At 38.7% G+C, this 22,669-nt stretch overlaps 1 protein-coding gene across 20 annotated transcripts in view; it reads left to right on the top strand.

Annotated features, from left to right (window-relative positions):
• scrib (scribble planar cell polarity protein) overlaps positions 1-22,669 on the top strand; it is a 75,828-nt gene that overhangs the window by 36,630 nt on the left and 16,529 nt on the right. For 11 of the 20 annotated variants that reach the window (XM_032550999.1, XM_032550994.1, XM_032550989.1 and 8 more), the window contains exons 15-31: positions 180-560; positions 2,795-2,857; positions 5,976-6,065; positions 6,152-6,229; positions 6,305-6,622; positions 8,466-8,546; positions 12,270-12,512; positions 12,787-12,897; positions 13,681-13,974; positions 14,701-14,889; positions 15,670-15,789; positions 16,105-16,161; positions 16,586-16,642; positions 17,156-17,236; positions 21,402-21,473; positions 21,617-21,670; positions 22,037-22,090. In XM_032550999.1, coding sequence (XP_032406890.1) covers positions 180-560; positions 2,795-2,857; positions 5,976-6,065; positions 6,152-6,229; positions 6,305-6,622; positions 8,466-8,546; positions 12,270-12,512; positions 12,787-12,897; positions 13,681-13,974; positions 14,701-14,889; positions 15,670-15,789; positions 16,105-16,161; positions 16,586-16,642; positions 17,156-17,236; positions 21,402-21,473; positions 21,617-21,670; positions 22,037-22,090 — 2,343 coding nt within the window. Of the gene's footprint in view, positions 1-179; positions 561-2,794; positions 2,858-5,975; positions 6,066-6,151; positions 6,230-6,304; positions 6,623-8,465; positions 8,547-12,269; positions 12,513-12,786; positions 12,898-13,680; positions 13,975-14,700; positions 14,890-15,669; positions 15,790-16,104; positions 16,162-16,585; positions 16,643-17,155; positions 17,237-19,727; positions 20,091-21,401; positions 21,474-21,616; positions 21,671-22,036; positions 22,091-22,669 lie in introns of all 20 variants that reach the window. The other 9 variants (XM_032550995.1, XM_032551007.1, XM_032551005.1 and 6 more) reach the window with 6 other exon arrangements.

Genomic DNA, 22,669 nt, shown 5'->3' with positions numbered 1-22,669 from the left:
TTCTAATCTCTAATATTACATTCTGAGAAATGGAATGCTGAGTTTATATTTGCTGTAATCTATAAAATTAAACCTAAACACTTATCAATGATAGAGATGCGATAGACTTGATGCCAAGTGAAACAATAAAATTTTAAGTTTGTGGAAAACACTCTTTACGAGCCTCTTTCTTTCTACAGCCAACCGTGCACTTTGCAGAAGAACCAATTATCCGGGGCGGAGATGAGGACGACGACGAAGACGACAGAGAGAACGGCGAGAGGAGCGACGAAGACGACGACAGGCCGGTGATCCCCCCGGAGAGGCAGCGGCTGATCAGAAAGGACACGCCGCATTATAAGAAGCACTTCAAAATCAACAAGCTGCCCAAACCCGAGGCTGTGGCCGCGCTGCTGCAGGGCTTCAATCCCGAAGGGCTCAACTCCCCGACACGGGCTGCAGAGGACGAGCCGGACGAAGAGGAGGAAGAGGAGGATCAGATTGTAGGCACCCCTCAGCTCCATCACAGAATAGAAGAGCTGGACGACATCCGGCATCAGGGCAACTCCAGCCAAGTAAAGGTAAAACCGATTCAGGCTCTGGTAGGATTCAACACATTTAGTCAGCCACTAAGTCACTCTGTTCAGACCGGAACTGCACCGCACACACATTAGAGATTAAAAATAACCTCAACTGAGAAATAAGCTGCATATTAACTTTAATTCTGTGAATAAAATCAGCTTTTCCTGCAAAGCACTGACTCAGATAAAGACTAAACTTCTCACCATTACAAACCATCTGCTGATTTCCACACGCTGCTTTTGTAACATTTTACCCCAGTGCTTAAAAATTATGCTAGAGAAGTCTGATCAGTTGCTTCTTATTGTTATTAAACTTTGTAGCATTTGGGGAGACTTGATGACTTGTATTGATTTATGATGAAATCCTGTTTAGCACGACGATCATCTCACCAAATCTGTTCTGTGTGTCTTTAATGAGTGTGGTTCTGTTTGTGTGGCTGAACTCGGACCAGCCAGAACATCTACTGGCAGAGCTGGAATGTGAGATCCAATGAGCCTGGTTTCCTAATTATCTTAGACATCATATATTTTAAATTATGGGACAGATTGGTGCCGATTTCCTAATCAGAAAAATAATTTAGTAAATTACCTAGAGGTAAACTAGCTGCATTTTCATTGATCATATACGTTCACAAATTGGAAGTGCGAAAAAAAATTAGCTCAATGGAAGCACACCAATTTTTAAAAAAGTAAAGTTTTTCTATTAAAAAACTTGAGCATGGTTTGTAGGTTGTATCAAAATTAGTGCATTTTGCAAAACTTCAATAAAAACACTTTTTTTCACATCACACGAGTCACATGATCAACAACCGGATGTTACTTCTGGCGGAAAAGACAAAGAGGAACATTTAGTCAACAAACTTATTCACGGATGATATTTTTTTGCATTTCTTATTTAATGGAAATGCTGTAATTGCAAACATTTTTTCCGACATTAACTGAATATTGATCACGTTTTGCGTACAAGCGTTAACTTTCTGGTTTACGTCTTTAAATGTTGCTTCTAGCATCACATTATGTTCTCCCCTCATGATGATATCTATTTTATGAAGTGTACCAATTCTTCCTGCAGCAAAACAGCCCCACAGCATGATGGTGCCACCTCTATATTTCACAGTTAGGATGGTACAAGTATCCCCATTTTTCCTCCAATCTTAACTCTGGTTGTTATGGCCAGACAGTTCAGCTTTAGTTCCATATCTCCAAAAATTAAGATCTTTGTCCCTGTGTGTATTTGCGAACTACAATCTGGCTTTTCATGTTTCTTTTGAAGTAAAGGTTTCTTCCTCACTCAGTGACCTTTAAGCCCATGTCTGTACAGAACACGTTTCACTATGGATAAAAAAACTGTCTGTTTTCACAAGACTTCCTAATATTTCAGCAGATTTCTTTTAACTTTCTCATCAACTCAAACAGCAAAGCAAAGTGTGGCCTTAAAATACATCCACAAATGTTCCGCCGATAAACTCAAAAGTCTCTGACATCATCATCTGGGCTTTCCCTTATTGTTTAAAGAAATGGTAATAATTTCTGATTTTGGAGACGTTTATAAATATCTGACATTATTCCTCTCATGCTTGTGGCATTTGGCAAATAGAAGCAATTTTGGTAATTCTAACTGACCTAAAACAAGAGAAGTGTGGTCTGATTTAACTTCAGACAAGGAGAGAAAAAACACATGTATATTTCATGTATGTAAACTTCTGGTTTCAGTGTAACTATACAGTCAGTGTCTATTACATCCACTTTCCTGGTTTTAACTTCCAGTAGTTCATCATGTGTTTGACAGCCAGATCTAAAAATGAAATAGTGGCAACTAATGCAGCAAATTCAGGTTTTAAGCACTTCATAAATTAAAGATCAAATATAATTTGTCCCTCTTTTAAATCCAGACCTTGTAGATAAGATTAAGCTTTCTGGCAATTCTTTGTTAGTTAGTAGGTTCTTCTTCTGGTTCAGGAGCTTTTGCTTTCTTGTTTTGCTCTTGCTGCACACTGGTTGTTTGTGTTTTGTTTTGCACTCTGGCTCAGCTCCTTGGTCTTGTCTTTCCACCTCTGCCTGTATTTGCTTTTGGTGGCTGGGGAGCGAATGAGGGATCACTTCTGCTTAAAGGCAGGCAGACAGTGATGTGACGTTAATGGGAGAGCGTGTACCGTGTGGGTGTGGGAATGAGTGGATATTTTAATTTTGGCCTGACTAATCCGCATGCTTCTCGCTGGTTCCTGTCCTAACAGGGGGTGTCATTTGATCAAGTCAATAATCTGCTGATTGAACCTGCTCGAATTGAGGAAGAAGAGGTCTGTACCTACTCTTTCCCACCCAGTGTGCCTATCTGTGCATCACCCACCCACCCAGGCTAACACAGGTTTAGGAAGTGGAGAAAACAGTCACACAAATCAAATTAATCTGAGCTAATCACAAAGAAAACTAACAGATCCGTTACTGGAGTGTCTGTGTGGCAGAACCCGAAATTAGGACTGGAACATTACTGTTAAATATTGATGGATAAGATGAAAGGCATCCACTTTGACACCAGTTAAGAAAACATTATAATTATTAATGTAATAATAATTGTTATTAATGCAACAAGTAAGTGATTTTTTTCTATCAACTCTTCTGGTGATTGGACAAAAAAAAAAAAAAATCACATTCTGCAGATTTCTCATTTAACCACTTAAGCTTATGTTAGGCAATGTGAAAAATGCATTTTAAAAAAATCCTAAAAAGCAATCACATAATGTTCTTGTTAATGTACGATTGATCGTTTGTAGTGAAGGATGCATCTCCAGTTAAAAATACTTTGAACATTAATATATGAAAAATTCAGCCCTTTCTGCTTGGATTAACCAATTAATAACCACATAGCAAAAAGTGCTTAATAGAAGATTTTTATTTTATTTTATTTTTTATAGAAATTGAACTGGGTGAAGCTAAAACTATACCAAACTATGTAAATAAACTGTTCGACTGTAAATATACAGTCGAACAGGTTTTTTTTCTTTTTATCTTAAATGCTAAAATTTGTATTTTTTTTGTACAATTTTAACTGAGTGTGCTGTTTTGTTTTTCATCAAATTAACTTATTTAGACTACATTTTAAGGTAACGATGAATCAATTGCTGAATTAAGTAACTATTTCAATAATTAATCATGATTAATCCAACTATTTCAGCCCTAATCATTTGTGCTTAATAGCGTAACATCAGTTATGAACTCTTTATCCTGCCTCATAAAGCAGGTTGTTAACACAAAGTTATCAAGGCTGTTTTGTGATGGTATATAATTCTATTTTAAACATGTATCTCTCACCATGCATTTTCCTGAAAAGTTTTGGCAGAGATTTACAGCCAAACTGTAAATCCAGAGAACTAAATGTTGGGCAGGTCTGGGCTGTGCTGTTAAATGTTTCTTTTCATACTAAATGTTGTTCTGCCATCTAAGATGCTGCCATTGCTTCCATTTCTTTCTTTTATGGTGCAAATCTGTCAAGCATCAGGTTCTGGCCCACTGCTCTCCTCTCACTCTGCTGCTTTGCTCCATGTTTTTCCATTTATGTAAATTTTTTGTAGCAGAATGTTTTTGTTTTTTTTGTTTTTTTTTAATAGAAAAACATCTTCAGGTTAACCTGAAGAATTGCTTTGCATGGATGAATCCCTTAAGTATGAATCTTTTAAGTGTAGCTGTATAAACGTTTGAATATCAAATTGGATGTTGTATTAGATGTGAGAAAGAGCATGTTTGCTCCACTGTCTTCTTTTCTATAGTATTCATCTACTCTCCTTGCATGACTAAAGCTAAAATATTAAGCTGCTTATGTAAAGTTTGCAGAAGAACACTTAGTGCATCTTAAGATAACCTAAAAACATAAAGCACATTTTGTGAAACACAAAGTCCTGTCATGTATATGATGAATGCATGTTCTTTGTGATGTGTCCTGATTGCATATAAATAGCTGTATTGCGATGAAGACTGTAAAACTTACATAACGCAGCCCATTACTCATTAAGTTACTTTTTGTTGTGGCGAGCTACTTTGCGAGCTACTTTGTTTATTCTCCATTTTTACTGACCATCTTGGACTGAAAGTTCATTGTTCTCCACACAGTATGGGAATTCTCCCAATAGTCATAGTAATATTGGCCAAATCAGACAGATAAGTTAAATTCCTCTGCCCATTTGGCTTATCAGAGTGAGCGAATCTTCATCAGCTTAGACAGAGCACCTGCATAGTTAGATCATTTTTAAGTAGGATGGTTTTATTTTTTTTTTTACATATTCATAAAAATCTTTTACTGCCTGGCTAGCTTAGCTAGAGGTTGTCCCATGTGCTACAGTGTCAGATGTGAAGGTGTTGGTGAACCAGTACTTGCTATAAGTATCTTCGTACACAATGGAAAGGCAAGTCAGATATTCTATAGCAGTGTTTTGCACATTCTTAAAAAAATTTAATTCATCAAAAAAATGTAAGTTGGCCTTAAATATGCTAATCATGGGTCTTAAATTTTGTTGTGGCAGGACTGTTCAGTCTTGTATCTAGGGTTTTTCTTACAGGACTTTTCTGTCAGGTAGAAGTTTGAGTCAAGCACAGATACCTTTGTTGCATTCTGTGACGCAAGGCAGTTGGTAACCAGTTGCTAATCTACCCTTTCTAGCTAGCAAGCTTTTTTTGCATCTATCATGGATAATTCCCCAGTTAGCTGGACAATGTTTCTTTTTTCCACTGGCTCAGTATGAACTAATACGACCCCCCAGTTCTCCTCCATATTTCAAGCTTAAAAAAGTCTTAAATTTGAGTTGCTGAAAACTGCAGGTACCCTGCAGATTGTGATGAGGGTTTTACTAAAACACTTGTTCATTCTTCAGTTCTTCTTCATTTCTCTGGAAAAACAAACCATATTTCACTGAGGTTAAACAGTGTAAAAAAAAAAAAAATCAAAAGCAGTTTCCACATGCAGGACTCTTCACTCTTCTTGATGTTACTTGGTGTTTCCTTTTTGACTTTGTTTCAATTCATTTTGCATTTCTGCATGAACTACATAGAGAACACACACCCTGTGTGTCGTCTCCCTTTTCTAACTTTGACCACTGAGCACACGTCTGCATCCAACACACATTATTTTATTAAAGGAAATCCTCAAAGTTCAAAAGATGTTTAAATAAAATAATCTACCTTTGCATTATAACTAGCATAAGTCTTCTGGCAAACTTGAGTTCATTTTTTATGGAATCTTTAAGGAGAGCTACATGCATGACCGACACTACCTGCTGGTAAACTGGGCGAGGGAATTCAGTGTCTAAACTGGAATAAAATTTTTCTAGAAATTCTTTATCATTTTTACCTGTACAAAAAGAACCTCTTTTTTTTCCTTTGAGACTCATTCCCACTGTTTCTAACTTCTTTTTGAACAACTTGCAGCACTCGCTGATTATTGTTCGACAGTCTGGTGGGCTTGGTATCAGCATTGCTGGGGGAAAAGGATCTACGCCTTACAAGGGAGACGACGAGGTGAAAAACCCGCAAGATTGGGATAGCAGAGGTAAAATGCAAGCTGTAGATATTAAATATTCTCTTCGATTGTTTTTTTTCTTAAGGGCATCTTCATCTCCAGAGTATCAGAGGAAGGTCCTGCAGCAAGAGCAGGAGTGAAAGTGGGAGATAAGCTTCTAGAGGTAAAAATTAGTTTGGCATAAATAGATTAAAAACGCTTTTGTTCAGGCGTTTCAAAAGTTTTACCCGTTTCTCAGGTGAACGGAGTAGACCTCCATGAAGCGGAGCATCACACTGCAGTCGAGGCTCTCCGCAGCTCCGGGGCAACGGTTTCCATGACGATACTGCGCGAGCGCATGGTGGAGCCCGAGAACGCCATCACCACCACGCCGCTGAGGCCCGAGGACGACTACTTCCCCCGGGAGAGGCGGAGCAGCGGCCTCGCCTTCAATCTGGAGAGCAGTCCTAGCGGACCCCGGCAGAGGTTCTCCACCTGCCTGATCCGGAACGACAAAGGCCTTGGGTTCAGCATCGCCGGGGGAAAAGGCTCCACACCGTACCGCACAGGAGACACTGTAAGAAGCACCTTAACACAGCAGGGCTGGAACAATTAATCAGATTAATTGATTATTGAAAGACTTGTCAACCAATTTAGTAATCGATTAATTGTTAATTGGTGTATATGAACTCTAAAATGTGTCATTTTCTGAAAAACAAGAGCAATAATTAAGCTAAAACTATACTAAAAACAAATTTATTTTTATTTTAGTTGAAAAAAACTTTTTCTGTAAATATCCTCAAGTGACATAGTTTCAGGTTCACCTGGTTCAAATTATATAAAATTCTCCCAATTAGTGCCATTTGCTGTCCAAATATTAATTGGTTAATTGAAAAAAATAATTAACAGATCAGTCCTACAATCTATTGATGTTAATTCAACCAGAAATGACTTATTTAAATATTTATTTAGCTGCTATATTGTTGCATTTTAGGCAATAAAATGTTTTCTTATTTAGAAAAAGAAAATAAAAACATTTTTATTTGCATTTTGTACATATTTTTATTGTTGCGTAAAATAAGCTTAAGTAGTTTAAGGAAAAATCAGCTAAATGTTCCGTTTTAATCTGATTAATTGATATTAAAACAATAGTTAGCTACCATCCTAAAATTCACTGTGAACACTGAAGAATTATTGTTTATTAAGGCCGTACATGACAAATAAAGTGGAAAATTTACACAGTTTGGTTGGAAAACCTCAGTTGGTTTACTTCCAGGTCAGAAACTATACTAAGGTCGTAAAAAGCTGCAGACACAACCAGTCGTTCCATAACTAAAGAGCGAGAATCGTTTGGGAAGTTGGGAAGCCGCTTTAACAGGAACTGTCACAGTGAGCGATATCCATCTTCTCTGTGCCTATTCCCGCCACAGCGTCTACAGTCATCACCGCGGTTACAGAGATATGAATAGCCAGCCCTGAAACTCGAGCGGTTCACTGTAATTAGACGTGGTGAGGTCTAGACTTGGACCAGCGCCGCTCTGCAGCTCAGGAAGCACAGAGAGAAAAAAGGAAAGGGCTCATAAACGTGCGATTTTAGGCAGGTTGGACTGTAAGTGTTGGCTGTTTTTCAAAGTTTTGTTTCTTAATGAGTACTGTGGCATGTTTTATGGCTGGTTGATCGCTCGTTGTGGTGCAGCAGTGTTTGCTTCTGCAGGTGCTTTGGCTAGTAGCTCAAAATGATGATGTCTGAAGACATGATGAAGGAATGTTTTACTTTTATTAGAGTGAAAAATATTAGGGTTTTTGTCTAGTCGTGATTGGATTTTATGAAAACTATTTCAATTCCAGATTTTTGTCTGGAATTGATTCAGGGTTGAATATTGTCTCACATATTCCTATTTCTATCAACCAGACAGTAAGGTAACAGAGTTATCTCAACATTTTAGCCATTTGCACCAAACATTTTACTTCCAAAGTTCTCCAATTTTATCATTAAAGCTCAAGAACTCACAGAACATGACTAGTATATTGTTTCAAAACGGTTCAAAAAGGTAATGGTAATTTTATTTGTATAGCACATTTCCAGCAAAAAGGCAATACAAAGTGCTTTACAGGAATTAAAAGGAAATCCAAACAAAATAATAAAACAAAAGAAAAATAATCTAATGTTGATCTAAAGTATGTAAACTAGGTGCCCTGTTCAGGGCTGCTAGATAATTATACCCTGGTGTAATTCCATGTGTGTTGGAAGAACAGGAGCCTATAAAGTAGTCTAATGATGTTGATCCAAAGTATAAAAATATCTCCTAGTTTATCTTGTCTAAGGCTCCAAATTTTTTATCTAAGGCTCCAAACAAATTTGAGCAGAAGTGACAAAAAGAGAAGATTTTAAAATTTGTCGCCGTCTTTCCGGTTTTCAGGGAATCTACATTTCTAGGATTGCTGAGGGCGGAGCGGCACACAGAGACAGCACGCTGCGAGTCGGCGACAGGGTGATCTCTGTGAGTAACATCGCTTTACTATAAAACATGTTGTTTATTTTGTACCACAAAAGTACAATATTTAGTCCAAAACCTTAAACTGCAAAAACTAATCTTGGCACCTTTTCTTTACAAAAATATTAAACTAAGATTTATATAAAATAGCAGGGGGGATGACACACTGTGTAACTCCATTCTGCTATTCTAAAGCATAGACGAAATGTTACTCTGGTGATTGGTCAGGATAGTGAGTGTGTTTCCAAGAGAAAGTAGATCCTTGTCTTTACTCTGAGATTTCCAACGTTTCAAATGTAGCATGTTCTCTCATGGAGGTGGAAAGCTTAAATGGATAAAAACAGAGAATCTTTACAGAAATACATTCACAGCCATCATGTTGTTTGCTGAAAACCTCACTTATGGTGTAGCATTCATGCCAAAAACCCTTATTTATTAACAGAGAGCGCTTGGCTCTGATTGCAGGTATTTCCATTTATTTACTAGCTGTAGGTGGACGAATCGATCAATATTAATGATACCAAGTTGGTATTAATATTACCGTGGTAATAGTTTAGTGTAGTTTCTCAGCTTTACTTCACAAAAGATTGTGTTCTGATTTGCTCAAAACACAATTTATAATTATTTCACTTTATTTCGGGAAAAATACACAAACGGTTTTCTATTTTCACCATTTATCATGTTAACATGCTATAAAAGTATTTTGTAGACACCTTAATTGTAATGATATATCAAACTTGGATAAAAAATATTAGTATTGGCAACACTGGCCTTGGATTGATTATATACCAAAAAATGCAGTATTACAGACCTCTGTTGCAAACGATAAAATTCCCTCTGTACTCTCTCGCCTGAAAATTGCGTTCCCTCTTGGTTTTTAGTGAACATGTTTGTCAGTTCGGCTTCTAACATTTTGAAGCAAAAGTTACACATTTATTAAATTCTTGTTTCCATCTATGCTCAGTTTTGAGGTTTTCTCATATAACCATTTTCAGGAGTTCGGGTCTTTCACATTAAAGTCCAAATCTTTTGGCCACAGTTAGTAATCTGAATATTTTATCACAATTATAAAAGCCCAAAGTTTCAGAGCAGCTTCTTGGGAAGAGGTGACTACAGAAACCATCACATCGACGGTTTATACAGCTCAGGGTGTTCTGCATGAGTTTTCTTTGAACATTTGTCTCCTATAATCAGTTGACATTGTTGTTTCTGCTGCCAATGAATGCAATGCTGCTCTTTTCAGAGGTTTTTCTTTCAAGTCCTGCTGCCTTGGATGTGTTTTGCTTTCTCTCTGGAGATTTCTCCCCGCTTCCTCCTCTGTTTTTGTCTCTCATCTGTAATCGCACGCCACCCCTTTGCATGCTCACTCACTCTGAGCGAGCCTCCTTGCCTGCTTGGTGGTGGGTGTGGTGTCAGGCGGTGTTGCTCTGCTGCTGAGGTAGACGGGTGTCACGTCACCACAGCAGCAGAGCTTTTCAGACCTGCGGTAAGAGCTGTTACTGTCGGGTCAGTGCTGACCTCTGCTGGTCAAGATGGAGCAGTGTGCGGTTTGTAACACCAGGCTGTAAAACATACGCAGTACCTTTAAAGATGATTCACTCTCTTGGATGGTTTATTTTCTTTATTGCTTTTTACAAATCAATCATGAGAAATATTACGTGACTTTTTTGACAAAAAACAAACAAGAAAAACTCTTAATGTTGAAGTAAAAACTGGTTTCTGCAAAATAACTTGCTTATTTATTTCAAACACATTTATAATTCAAATTCCATGATATTTAAGTAACTTTGAAAAGGAGATAAGCATAAACTTATTTGAGACTGCTCTCTTTCCTTTATAAGCATCCCCCAAAAAACAAACACAAAATGTTTAAACAGCACATCACCACAAACACACCATCCCTACTGTGAAGCACGGTGGTGGCAGCATCATGCTGTTGGGATGCTTCTCAGGAGCAGGTCATTCATTTGGGCAGAAGCTAAAATGAATGCAGCAAATTTGTTTCTAACTACGACTTCAGAGAACATTTATTTTCTAGTATGACGACCCAAAGCATGCAGCTAAAGCTACATACACATGGAAGGGAGTGGATACTTATGCAATTACTTATTTAATGTTACATATTTTATGATGATACTTGTCATTATTTTTGAAGAAATAAAGGGTTTTAGCCCTTTAATTTTTATCAAAAAAGCCTTATTTTATTGATAAAAAGCAATCAAAAGCGGGTGAATACTTTTTAAAGACACTGAATGTAGTAGTTTAGTTGCCTTTCTTGACTTAAAAATAAACATTTTGGAGAGAACTCTGTCTTCTGCTTGTGCTTTAAGTGAACAAAGGCAAGAATGAGTCTTAAAGTATTCAGAATAAAAGATGACATCATGAACTTTTGAGAAGTTTCTGGATTTTGAAACAAACTGTCGCTTGCCGCTTCTCTGCCAGGAGCATCCCTCTGTTGAATCCCTCTGTTTTCCTGCTGCCCTGTTGGCTCTTCTTCAAATAAATTAGCATGGAGCATTTGCCAAAATTCTACTTTTAAAATATAAAAGTGTGACAGTGTCTTGCAAAAGTATTCATACCACCTGAGCTTTTTCACATGTTGGCACACTCATGCCAAAAACAAACTCAAAGTAGGACGTAATTGAAGGATCGTGCAACTCTGTTGGATAATTCAGTTTTTTTAATTCTTCTTCGCAAAATATTTCAGTCATAGTTAGATTGGATGGAGAACGAACATTTCCTAAGCTTTCCTCAGATTATTGATCAATCTCTGAATCAACTCTGACAATATTCACACTACACAGCTTTTTGTTTATAGACCAAAAATGTAACTTTTTCATCCTTCTAGATCAGTGACTCTATTATCTTTCGTTATCTTAAATTTTAAGTTGTTGCAGCTCATTTCAAGTCTTTAAAAAAAGTCAGTTTTTTAACTTATTTTTTAATATTTAATCAAAACTGCTCAGTCTGTGATTCTCAAAAGAGAGAAAATACAGAGGATTTTTAGTGTAAGCACATTAAAGCTGTATTAAACTTAAATTTACTTTTCATTGTCATCAGCTTATTCCTTTTCAAAAAGTTACACCAATTTTTAACATGTTTGTGCATAATATGCAGCAATATTGCCTATATTATAGCTTATCAGAAGAGATGAACAAGGACATTTTGCATTCACAGTAAACTCGAGAGTTATGTAGACTTCGTTGAATTTCCTGTCTGATTGGTTGCAACGGGGTATTAGGACCAGACTAAAAGTTTTTTTAAAATTAATATTATGTGAATAAAGTCATAATTTTATGGGAATAAAGTCATAATTTCATGAGAACTCCTACATAAAACTTCGTAAATAAGAAAATACTTCAGCGTTGGTTGCAAGACTTTGAAAAGATTCTGCAAATGAGTTTCAAAGAAAGAACCACGTTCTTGCCCAGTTGATTATATCAGATCTTTATAACACATTCATAGATTTTTCTCATTAAAATAACTTTTTTCTCATATATTTAGATATTTGATGTATCCTCCCAGGAAAGGTTTAAGGGGTTTGAACACTTTTGCAAAGTCTTTACATCCTAGCTTACAGTAATGAATGATAACATGCAGAATCCAGTGGCAGCTTGATGTTTCCGGTTTGGTTTGTGGTAAATTTTCATCCTGTTGGTCGTAAATGATCCCTGGGAGAATTCTGGTGGGCTCACACCTCCTCCATGGTTGGTTTCACTGTCGATCCAGATCAATGGTGTAGACATGACAGAGGCCAGGCATGACCAGGCGGTAGCGCTCCTTACCGGCACCTCCCCCACCATCGCGCTGCTGGTGGAGCGAGACCTGAGCGCGCCGGGGGGCTCTCCGGGTCAGAACCGGGCGCGGGCCCACTCCCCTCCACCCCCAGAACCTTCCGCCTCTCCAGACCAAGATGAGGAAGGCCTTCAGGGGAACCACATGGGGAAGCTGGAGGACGAGTATCCCATTGAGGTGAGACGACTCCACATTCTCATCTTGTTGGTCGAGTTTTTCTAGATGTTTTAGTGAAATGCTGCAGAAACCTTATTGATGCTTCGTTTTCCCCGCTTCATCCCTAATGCTGTTCAGCTGCAGAGAAGATGGTGCATGGTATGAAGGCTTGCTGTGATGAGAGGAGTGTGCTTTTTGCTTTTAGGCTGCTGAAATGTTGTGTGTGCAGTACAAAGCAGACTTTATTCGGCTGCTTCAAAGTTTATTGATTCTTTTGTTAAATTCACACAAACAGGAGGTGACCCTGGTGAAGTCAGGTGGCCCTCTGGGACTGAGCATCGTTGGAGGCAGTGACCATGCCAGCCACCCGTTCGGCATCAATGAACCTGGGGTCTTTATCTCAAAGGTGCTGCCACTTTTTATTTATTTAAGGAGACATATTGTGCAAAATTCACATTTTACATGTTTTGTTGTTTTTTTTTTTTAGTTAAGTTTGTGTCTCAACTGCTTCTAAAAACAGTCTTTAGCTATAAGTTAATGTTTTTTATACCTGGAAAATGAGCCATTTCAAAAACCTTCCAAATGCTGTGTGGCGTTACCTAGTAACCATAGGGAGTTCTAGCACATTTGGTCAGCTAGTTTTACCACTGTATGCCCCGTACAATGGCTCCTGGAAACGACTAATGTTGTGTAGTTGACTTACCATCCAGAAACCACTGGCTCCATTTTTGTTGGTTGTGCAGGAGGCTCTACTTCTGCTTTTCAAAGATGTACGGTTGTATAATTGCACATGAGTTTGCAGCCGTTTTCACATGCGGGTGTAAACGTTGAATTGAAGGGAGCGGCCCTAAAACGGCTCTTTCTGAAAGGAACTCAAAATAGTTAGAACTGAGCAGAATAAAATGTCATTATCTAATGGTTATGTGCAAAAAATGTAATGAAAATTTTTACATAGCTAGCCTATCCTAAGCATTTACCTTCAAAATTGTTATATTTTTGTTTGCTTTGTCCCTGCCTATATAGAATACTATGACAAGACATTAGTAGCAGTAGTAAATGATATCATATGATAGTGAGTTGAAGCAGTCTTCTTTAGTTAATTTGTGTTGTTTGGTGCTGGAAAAGTTTGAAAACTTACTATTTCAAGTATTATCAAGGTATTATCAATCTCTGCTTCTCTCTCCTTCAGGTGATTCCTCACGGTTTGGCGTCTCAAAGCGGCCTGCGAGTCGGCGACCGCATATTAGAGGTGAACTCCATCGACCTGCGGCACGCCACGCACCAGGAAGCCGTGCGGGCCCTGCTGGCCAACAAACAGGAGATCCGCATGTTGGTGCGTAGGGATCCTTCGCCGCCGGGGATGCAGGAGGTTCTGATCCAAAAGCAGCCCGGCGAGAAGCTCGGGATTAGCATCCGCGGAGGAGCAAAAGGTCATGCTGGAAATCCCTTCGACCCCACAGATGAGGGCATCTTTATCTCCAAGGTAACAAAACAGATTCATCCATGTCCATTTTTGGTTTTTGAAGATTTTATTTTTTCCAATAAACATTCATTGGGTTTCCACAGCACACACAAGACCGCCATCTTGTTTCACAACTTCTATTTATTTGCAACGGAGTTGAATTCTGGTCATCTCTACAATGGAATATTAAAGCCAGGCTCTAATTTAAAAAAAAATTACAATAATAGTCATATTACAAGAATACAGTCGTATGACAATAGAGTCAAAATAATACGGGAATAAAGTTGTAATATCACCAGAAAAAGTTTAAATATTGCCAGCATACAGTCATAATTTCATGAGAACTCCACATAAAATATAAAAAATTAAAATGTGTAATGTTGTGCATTTTGTGAAGATAATACTTAAAAAAAATACTTAATCTTTTAAGACATCAGCATCAAGTTATCATTATTAGTGAGCAAACAACTGAGCTGGTTATGTCAGATCCTGATAATTAGCTTTTTTTTCTCTTTATTTCTCTAAATTTACCAGAAAATTTAGAGATTTTTCTGGTAAATTCTTTAAATTTACGAAGAAATTTGTTTTTCCTGGTAAAATTGTGTTTTTTCCTGCTAATACATCTGTTCTCGGGCTTTAAAAAATTATCATACCTGGCTGTAATTCTGTGTGGTACAACTCAGAGCAGAGCCACATCACCCAGTCCTGTCGGCCAGTTTGGAAACATAACGCTCATTTTGTCTTCAGGTGAGTTCGACCGGCGCAGCAGCCAGAGATGGACGGCTGCAGGTCGGCATGCGCATCCTGGAGGTGAACAACCACAGCCTGCTGGGAATGACCCACACAGAGGCGGTCAGAGTGCTTCGTGCGGTCGGGGACTCTCTGGTCATGCTGGTGTGCGACGGCTTCGACCCGCAGAAAGTCGCATCTGTTGAGGTAAGCTCTCAGAAAACACTTTGGTCAAGGAAAAGCTGCATCTGAAATGACTCTGAGTGTTGGTGTCAATTTAAAACATTTTACCACCAAACCAAAATCTGCACATATTTTCTGGCTGTTCACAGATGTTTGAAAATTTTGACCTACCGATACCAGTTTCTGCAGATTAATATTTCTCTTCAAGAACTTTAAATGACAAGTAAATAAATAAAAAATCTCTATTAAAATTAAACCATCTTCCCAATAAAACATTTAGCTTAAAATAAAATTATTTCCCCAAACAAATCAACATTTTTTTTTTGTCTCCCACGACCTGCATTTTTACGAGGGGGCATCCTAGCACAGAAAGGGTTTTTCTGATTAACTTAGATGAAATAAATATCTTCAGTTTTGATACTAAGGGTGCATTCACACCAGCTTTGCTTAGTCTGCTTCTCCTGGTGCAAGTTTTTCAAACTGTTTAGTTCCTTTGACACGTTGCAGTGTAAATCGAACTCCACCAGCTGAAAATGTAACAAATGGTCCAATCAAACCGAGTCTACCGGACTATCGGATGTGAAAAAATTCTAAGAGTGTCAGTCTGGAGGAATAGTTGACATTATTACTTTCAAAAAGCTTCTGGCACATTTTGAGCTCTATTTTTACGAGTTCACCAATTCTGAAACGAGCCGAGTTTTTGTCCTCCTTTTGTCCTTGTATGATGTGCATGCTTCTCCATTCCTGAAAATATGTAACAATTCAAAATACTCAATTACAAATCTATGTGACTTTTTATTCCAGGCGTCTCCTGGGATCATCGCCAACCCGTTTGCAACCGGCATCGTACGCAAGAACAGTATGGAGAGCATCTCCTCCATAGACCGAGACCTGAGCCCAGAGGAGATGGAAATCATACAGAAGGTACGATGCGTTGAATGAGTCCACCACGTAGCAACCAGAGTCAGATCTTTGTATCACCCCAGACGAGCGCCGCTGTTTTCCAGTCAGCCCATGCATCAAATGTTTTGTGCAGCGATTCTGCTGCAGCAGCAGTTTGTTGTCAGCAGTTGGAATTTGACCAGCTATAGTTCTCCTCGCTCCGCTTGCGAACACACTCATGCTGCCACAATGCGCCGGCACAGTTGTTTATTTTGCCAACTTTAGGTAAACATGTCCTGTTTCTGCTGAGGTTTGCTGCATGAAAACCTATGAACTGAATTTAATATTTTCTGGCAGGAGTCTGAGATGGTCAGAGAGACATCGCAGTGGGAGCGAGAGGAGATGGAGAAAGTGGTGAGTGAAACATTTTGAGGGATGAGAAAGATACAAATATATGAATTGGAATAAGATTTCTTAGCTGAGAAACTGAATGAATGAAGCTTCCTGTCTGTGGGTTTTGTTGGAGAGTTTGTTGCTGCAATATTTCACCTTGCATGCTTTTTCTGCTCCCATAGAAACGTGAATAGTGTACTTTGTAATCTGTGTGATTTCTACCCTACTGTTTTTCTCTCTCACCTGTCCTTCTTGTGTGTTTGGTGCGGCACATAATCATCCAATCATCCCACTTCCTTCCTTTCTGTTTCCCCACCACCTCTCCGTCTATAACAACACTTCTCTCCTCTTTAAACAATCTCTGTCTTCATCGTATCACTCCGTGTGGTGGCTGTGTGTGTCTTCCTCTCTGCACTCTGCTCCTCCTCTTCCTCTCATGGTGAAGGAACGTATGCGTTTGGAGCGTGAGGAGGCAACTCGCCTGCTAGAAGAGGAGACGGAGGTGAGACCCTGCTCAGACAAACCCGCCGTCTGAACGCAACATTAGTCCAAGTGGGACTACAGATATCGCTTTACGCTCAATTTACTGAAGAATGTCCAAAATTTTGTTGTGGCAGAACTCATTCAATCTTGTATGTAGGTTGTTTTTTTTTTTTCTTGCAGAACTTTACTGTCAGGCAAAAGTTTGAGTCGCATGCAGACATCTTTATTACATTCTGTGACTCAAAACAGTTGGTAACCAGCTGCTAATATACCCTTGCTAGCTACCCAGCTAGCCTTTTTTCCATCTCTCATGGGTAAAATGTATTGATTGTTGGGTGGTCGACGTTTGTTTTCGTCACTGATTCACTTCTTACGTGCCAGCAGGATCCCCCAATATTTATATTTTTGTCGGTTTTAAATTTCATTCAATCTGGCATTAATAAAGGTCTTAAAAAGTGTTAAGTTTGAATTACTGAAACCTGTGTGTAGACTGGTTTTGTTCTAAATACATTGTTGTTTTATTTGTCCTCAGAACCTCGGCACTGGACCTTTAAAACTTGACTACAAAACCCTGGCTGCTCTCCCCACCACCAGCCTCCAGAAAGTGAACAGGGTGAGTCCTTTTTTTTTGTTTTTCTTATCTTCAGGTTTCGCCTCAAACTAACAGAATTCACCCAGGATGGATTTAACTTTTTGACGTGTTTGAGAAACGGGGTCATTGCCTTTTGGGATTCTCTGACTGCGTGTGGCCTTGGTCAGAGGCTCAGAATAAGCTCTCTTGTATATGTCACTTTTGACCCGGAGATGGACCTTTTTAAAGGAGAACCGAAACCCCTCCCTGGGTTGCTGAATGAAGAACCTTGTCTTGATTTAACTAAACCATGAAGACGTAAAGAAGAAAAGCCCATAATAAAGGACTGAAGGTCTACAACATGAATATTTTGCATCAGAATAAACCGTGAGAGAGAGTGGGCGAGTTGGGGGAAGGGAACAGCTGCCCACTATCACCCGGCTTGCTCTCTGCGATATTTTAAACGTGCATCTGGCTCTGAGTTGGACAGAGCGTGTCCGGTGGGTGGGGACGGCGTCGTCTGAGAGGAACAGATGAGTGTCTCGGTTTGAGCTCTGAAAATCCTGCTTGGGACGGGTAGTGTGGACGTCTGGTTCAGTCCTTTTATTATCCTGTGAGTTTCCTCTTCCAGCTTTTCTCTTCTTCTCTTTGCTTTTATCAAACTCCTGATTTTTACTAAAATATAGACTCTTTATTTTAAATTTGACATCAACTTTCCTAAAAATTTGATGATTTCTTAGCAGTTTTCTCTTTAAAGATGCTAAATCATGTCTTCTTTGACGTTGCAACTAGACTTAATTATAGATCTCTGTTCTGAGAGAGCAGCAGCACTTAACCTACATACCCTGAGCAGCTGTTGGTGAGATCTGAAGCGCTCCCACATTGTGGGGCTTCATATTCCTATAAAACCAAATGCAGCAGCTCCTAATTAAACTGGAGTTTTAATACAGTTTTTTAAAAAGTAGGACTGGTTTAGTTAAGAGTTGTAGATTAAATATTGGCTCAACGAACCGTTGAGCCGACACACAGCTGTGAACCTCTCAGCTCATTGGCATGTTGGCGAGCCAGCAGGGTGACTTCTCTGCTCTAAAAGCCAGCTGTCGCTCACAGACGTCTGTGTCGGTGCCAAAAGGTCACGATTCACATTCCGTCCCTCTGACCCTCACGCCGACTGCAGCTCGAGAGCCAAATTGCCGCTTTTCAATACTCAAACTGTTGAGATCGATTGGTCTCAGATGTATCTGTGTTGACTGTTTCATGTTAAGCACCCTTAACCCTCCTGGTTAATCTGATGAAGTATTTTTAAAGCAGAGGATAAGAGTCTGCAGTAATGTGGCCGTTAAAACACTCTACTAGTTTAGAAACTTATCTTCAAGGCTTCAGAGGAGTTTTAGTGATGCAAGTGACTCTTTACAGCAGCAGGAGGCGTCTGTGTTAACTTTCTATTCATAGAGCCACGGATGTTCCTCCTTATCTTCCTTTGGTTTATGCAGGGTGTCTGCGCATCCTTAAAAAGCCTTAAATTAAAATTAAGACCTTAAAATGTCTTAAATTCTTTTAAAAACATAGATTGGCCATAAATACACTCATTATAGGTCTTAAATTGTGTTGCGGCAGGATTACACTGTAAAAACCCCAAATCTTAATTTTGTCCAAGAGCAAAAATAACTTACAAGTAATGTTTTAGCTCAATAATTTCTTAATATTAATTTTAAAAGGCATTATTTATTATTATTACAGATTATTTCACTTGGAAAATGTCTCAAGTGAAATAATCTGTCAGTTGAACAAGTGCTGTTTTTTATCACTGTTAAAGAATTATTGACTGAAAACGAGCTCCTATATTTTGCTGAAAAGTTACTTGTAAGCTAGTTTTGATTTTTGATATATGCTCTAAAAACTAGACAAAAAAACATTTAGTATATTTTGTATTTTGCAGTGTATTCAATCTTGTATGTAGTTTTTTTTATTCTTGCTGAAATTTTCTGTCAGGCAAACATTTGTCACATTCTGTGACTTGAGTCGGTCGGTAACTAGCTGCTACTTTACCCTTACAAGCTAGCTAGCTTCTTTACGCAAGTGCAAATGTATCACTTGTGTTAAATTATTATTTTTTGCCACCAGCTCACTTTTGTTTCCAACCCACACGAGACAGCAGGATCCTTCAATCATCTTCTACGTTAGTAGTTTTTTCTGTCTTAAATTTTATTCAAGCTAGTATTAAAATGGTCTTAAAAAGCCTTAAATTTGACTTCCTGAAACTTGCAGATGTCCTGTTATGGGATTAATCTGAAAATGCTGATTATAACTAGTGGTTCTCTCTAAAACTGCTCTACAATAAAACTTTAAACTTATGCTGGTTTATTTCCTTTATGAAGACATGAATCACTTTTACCTTCCTGACTTAGCAGTGGGAAGTTACTGAACACCATTTTCCTGTTTTCTCTTTATCTCCTTTGTGTGAGTTTGAATATCAGCCAGTCAAGATCCTCCTGTGAGTCTTGTGTCCTCCTTATCTTTTGCCCCTGTTCAGTTCTCTGCCTCTGTTATTCTGACTGCCCCCATGGAGACCCCCCTGCCGGCCAATCACGGAACCCCTATAGAGCCCTTTGGGTCGGGCAAACCCACCAAACCCCTCATTGATTCTCTCCACCAATCCCAGTTGTCCCACAACGGCATGTCCAGCGTCCCTGACAGTCCAGCTGTTGACTTGACAGTTTCTCCTGAGGAGGAAGAAGAGTGCCTGGTGGACTCGCAGCCCATGTGCTTTAATGAGAACCCCTTCCTGGTGGCTAACCGTAGAGGGAGAGGCCTTCCACCTGGAGAGCGGCTCCTGTCGGGGCCTCCGGTGGGCTACGGCCGGCAGGGGAAGCTGCAGCCCTGGTTGTTCAGCAAGGCAAGATGGCCGAGCGTAGCTTGGAGGCGGCATGCTGCGTTGCTGTGAGCTTTGTTGCTTCATCCATTTGGATCCCAGTTTCAAATATAACAGTTAAAGAAGGTTTATTTGCAGCTGTGAAACTGGTTGCAAAGCAAGACACAGGCTTACATTGATTTTCTTTCCCTCTACGATGTGTTTGGCTAACTGTGTGTGTGTTAACCTCTGTTCACAGTACGAGGAGTTTATTGCACGCTTTTGCTGTGAGCACAGCTTGTGGCATCTAGGGATGGGCAATATGGACTTAAAGTTTTATTACAATATCTTGTGGTTCTATTATGATAATAACTGTTTAAAACTATTTTTAGGAGCTCAGCAATCATAGTCCACAAACTGAAAAATAACTAATTTCTAATATGCTGATTAGGACACTTTTTTATCACCAAACTGCACAGAGTAACTGCATTTAATCATATTTTTTAATGTATTGATATTTATTGACACTTTCATTGAGTAAACAGTGAAGAAAATATTAAAATGAGCAATTTGGGGGCGGTTTAAACATCATAAATTAAGAAATTTATCATGATAAATGATAAACAATACAATAAAAGCCCACCCCTCGTTGCATCTCTTTAATTATTCAGGATCTTTAATTGCACACACCGATGGAAAAAACTGACCTGACAGCTATAAGGAAAGTCAGGATGTAGGAATGTTTAATGTGTGAAATAAATGCAATATTACTAACCTGAGTGCTTTACAGGTGCATCTCAATAAATTATGTCATAAAATAGTTTCTTTCAAGTCAAAATGCAAAACAGCTTTAAAAAGAATTCAGGTTATGGAAAATTTGAATATTAAGATGAATAAAGAGCAAAGAAATCTGAAATTTTTCCCAGCTAATATTTACCAACAACTTCTACGAGGAGGCTAGTAGTTTAGTGTTCTATCAAAACATATAGGAAAGTTGAGTGGAAGAAAAAAGTGTGCCTTGAGAGAAATGTCAAGCAAAACCCATTATGAGTGGACTGCAGCTAAACAGCCACCACACAGATTTATCCAACCAAGTGTTGGGTTTATATATTATACAGAAACTGGACATATTTTTCAGTAAGTCCACCTTTTTTTAGTCTTTTTTTTGTCCAAGAAACTACTTTTGGGTTTAAACAGAATTAAGTAATTCCTTAAGTGAAGGTAAATTAACTAACATCTAGATGATATTCTAATTTATTCAGATGGACCTCTGGTTGTATTCTTATCCCGATCGTATTTCCGGTTTATTAGATGAAATGTTGAGCTGATTATTTAGCTGTCTCATTTTTTTTCCAGGCATCTTCATCTGATTACACCAGAACAGACAGCCCAGTCAAGGAAGCACCATATTCTCCCACTATCCAACCGGTGAGCCGCCCAACACTTTACCTTCCACCAGTATCCACTGCCCTCCATCACATCATCCTTTAATTTATGTCATCACTATTCAAGAGTGGCTTCAGTGGAGGTATTGTAGCGCTGATAGTTTTGACCTTCCTTCCCACCCATAGTCCAGCCTCCATTCCTCCAGCAGCTCCCTGTGTGCAGGCAGGGAGACCCGCTTTGTAAGTGGGCTTTGTGGCAGATCTGGAAGCGTTGAGTTGCCTCGGCCCTTCCTGGCTGAAAAGCATGCGGACGCATCTCTGTGGCCAACTCATCCCTGATGCTTTGCCTTGTGCAGACTAGATATGCATTACTCTGAGATGGTTTGCTGACCAGCTTTGGCTTTATATTTTCCCTGCGGGTGATTAGTTTCTAAAAGATCAAACAGCAACGTCTACATAACCACATTTAAAAACTGGTTGTGATTGATTTCTTTGCTTAATCCTGAAGAAGCTTCAGTAGTTAGTTAACTTAAATTGACCTAGATGCTGCTGGGTCATACGTCATAGATTTTAATTTTGTTTAAGTTTATTTCTCTTCCTCCACAGGCAAATATTCATTTCACTGCCACTCCCACTGCTAAGGACAGCACTTCATCATCAGTGAGTGTCAGTAGAGCTCAGGAGAATCTAAGAATCTGAATACTTCTTGATTCAACTGTCAAAAACAAGAGCAAGAACATGAATGAAATACAACTCTGGGTTTTAATGAATTACCCGATGAGTTATTGGCTCAACACTTTGTTTTTGGGTGCTTAGATCCCTAAAGACAGCAAATAAAAAGTAAATCAAGAGTATTTGACAAAAAAAAAACTTTTTAAATCTTTCATCGTGGAAAAGTTTCTATTCAATTCAACTGAAAAAACTTAGAGGTTTAAAATGTAAAAACTAATTGAATAAAATGCAGTGACCACATGCAACTACTTACGACCCCCTCAAAAAATTATTATATATGCCTATTTTTAATACTTAAACACCTAATATGTACTGGAAATATATTTTCAGTCACACTTTGAGAAAATTAAGGCATAAAAGCAGCAACTTAAGGTAAGTTGGATCATTCATATTCACACAAAGGCAAAAGACATTATAAAATAAGAATGAAACCAAAGTTTCAACATCAGAAAACTCATAATGTTACAGTAATCATACAGTCATTAAACAGAGAATATTAACCCTGCC

The sequence above is a fragment of the Xiphophorus hellerii genome, chromosome 21 (genome assembly GCF_003331165.1).
Source record: "Xiphophorus hellerii strain 12219 chromosome 21, Xiphophorus_hellerii-4.1, whole genome shotgun sequence".
NCBI lineage: Eukaryota > Metazoa > Chordata > Actinopteri > Cyprinodontiformes > Poeciliidae > Xiphophorus > Xiphophorus hellerii.
Note: the sequence above shows the minus strand (reverse complement) of the source record. Positions and strands in the feature narration are given on the sequence as shown.